We start from the raw sequence: 2,051 nt of genomic DNA, 5'->3' as shown, positions 1-2,051 counted from the left end.
TTTAGTCGCACCTTTGCAGGAATGCTGATGAAATTTTGAGTTTCGCACCTTTCTAAAAGGCACGATAAATTTAACAACCCTAAAAAAGTGTGTCTGGCAGTTTGCACGCCTGTGTATAAAAGCACTAGACACTTTTAACTGTGCTCATTTCTTGAATGCGTGACGTCTACGTCGCGCAATTTCGGTGTTTATTAGATTGTTCCATATTCCTTGCGTATCGAATGAAGCGGTTCGAGATGCGCGGCTTGTCGCACAACTTGCGCAACGCCAAACGTCAGCAGGCCCTCGGTGCTCGGCTCGCGCGCGCATTCAGCAAGTGCGTCCGTTTTCTCGAGCGAAGCTAACGAAGGCCCCGTTGTGGCGGGAGCCGGCGCCGTTTTCAAAATGTCAGCGAGCCCCTATTCGGCTTGTATGCAGAGTGTATCGTGGCCGCGCCGCCGGGCCGCGCGCATGCCAAGTACAATAACTAGAGTGGACCGCGCGGGCGCGCTGCTGCCGGCGCCAGCCCGGAGAGAGAACTTACCGAGTCGACGTTACGAAATACGGAACCCGTCTGCATAAAACGGTATCGACGGCAGCAAGAAAAGAAAAGAAAAAAATACGTACCGTGAAATTATTTTGGTTCGAAGCTCCGTGTTATCGTGTTGTACGGCGATATCGCGCTGCTTGATCATGTCGTTATGTCGCCCAACCATCCGCGGTGGTCTGTAAAAAGAACTGAAATAAAAATAAGAATGTCAGGGCTAAAATTGTTTTTTTACAACCATCTCATCGCGGATTTCTCGTCATTTTCACAGAAATGAATTTAATTGATGACGAAGAAATCTGTGATTAGATTGGTTTTAAAATTAATTGCCTATAGATAATATTCTCATTTTTATTAAAATATTTACAGTGTGGTTGAATAAGCGCCATTAATAACACCATTTTCTTTGGTCGGCAGGTCACCAGCCGCTTCAGGACCTGGAGATCCGAGTCGGCAACAGCAGTCATGACCTCCAGAGGAACCCGCTCTGCGCCTGGTTCCCAGGAACCATGGGTAAGCTCCGTTTTTGTGAACAAAAAAATTAAAAAAAAAACATATGCGAGATACATTTATGGCTTGACCTTAATGTATTTCTCTGAGTGCGTTGCGCAATGCTACTTGAAAGTCAATAACGAAAGGCGAAAAAGAGAAGAAAAAAACTTGAGTGATCGTAAAAAAGTCGAGACGCTAAAGAGACCCGCCCAGTACGGCAAATCAACGCAGCTCAGCAGTGCATTGCTGATCGAGCCGCTAGTCCTATGCCGGATTCGCCCGTTTTGCAAGGCTCTTTTTGTTTCTCATTACTCCGGTTTGCCCGGTCCGGTCTGATACCATCGGCCGTGGCGTCAGGAGCTTGGCGTGTCCTTCCCGCCGTGTATGGTCATAGTGAAGGAAATGGTAATAAAAGGATGAAAAACATGGGAATCATTTTTACGCGGAGCTGCCTCTCTCCTGCGTGATATCATCAGGGGAATGACGTCATAAAAAAGCGCTGCCTAGCCGGCGGGCTGTCCGTTCCGTATGGATATGAGCGTATAAAGAAATAAAAGATATCAACAATAATTTCGTCCTGTTGTCTAAAATGCATGTGGGTGTTTTTTTCTTTGTTTGATCGCAGAGGAGGGAGTGACCAAGATGTTCAGCTGCGCCCGTGCCCTGGTCGGCCAGTACGTGTTCCTCCAGCTGGTGGGCGTGGAGGGCTCGCTCTCGCTGTGCGAAGTGCAGGTGTTTACATCGGACGGTGAGTAATCTCAATAGAATACTGCTGAAAGATGGTCAGGTAGACGGTAGACGTACTAGGCAAAATAAGACCGCACGGGTCCGCAGTCCCGTTGCGCACGTGTGCTTGGTGGGGTTGCCTACCAGCCGGGCTGGTCAGCGCCTGGCGGGCCGCAGTCCCGTTGCGCACGGGTGCACGGCGGGGTTGCCTACCAGCCGACCACGGCCCGCGGGGGCACGCGTTGGCGAGACTGGGTGGCCTTGCTGTGTGAACCTGTCAGGGGGGCGGGAAGAGAGAGAGAGAGAG

At 50.1% G+C, this 2,051-nt stretch overlaps 1 protein-coding gene across 1 annotated transcript in view; it reads left to right on the top strand.

Moving 5' to 3' along the window:
• LOC113210413 (uncharacterized) overlaps positions 1-2,051 on the top strand; it is a 91,285-nt gene that overhangs the window by 72,982 nt on the left and 16,252 nt on the right. Inside the window, exons 5-6 of the mRNA XM_052268589.1 lie at positions 945-1,039; positions 1,644-1,766. Coding sequence (XP_052124549.1) covers positions 945-1,039; positions 1,644-1,766 — 218 coding nt within the window. The remainder of the gene's footprint in view (positions 1-944; positions 1,040-1,643; positions 1,767-2,051) is intronic.

This window comes from Frankliniella occidentalis, unplaced genomic scaffold, assembly GCF_000697945.3.
Source record: "Frankliniella occidentalis isolate FOCC.00 unplaced genomic scaffold, Focc_3.1 Scaffold72, whole genome shotgun sequence".
In the NCBI taxonomy this organism is placed as follows: domain Eukaryota; kingdom Metazoa; phylum Arthropoda; class Insecta; order Thysanoptera; family Thripidae; genus Frankliniella; species Frankliniella occidentalis.
This window is presented reverse-complemented; position numbering and strand designations above follow the sequence as displayed.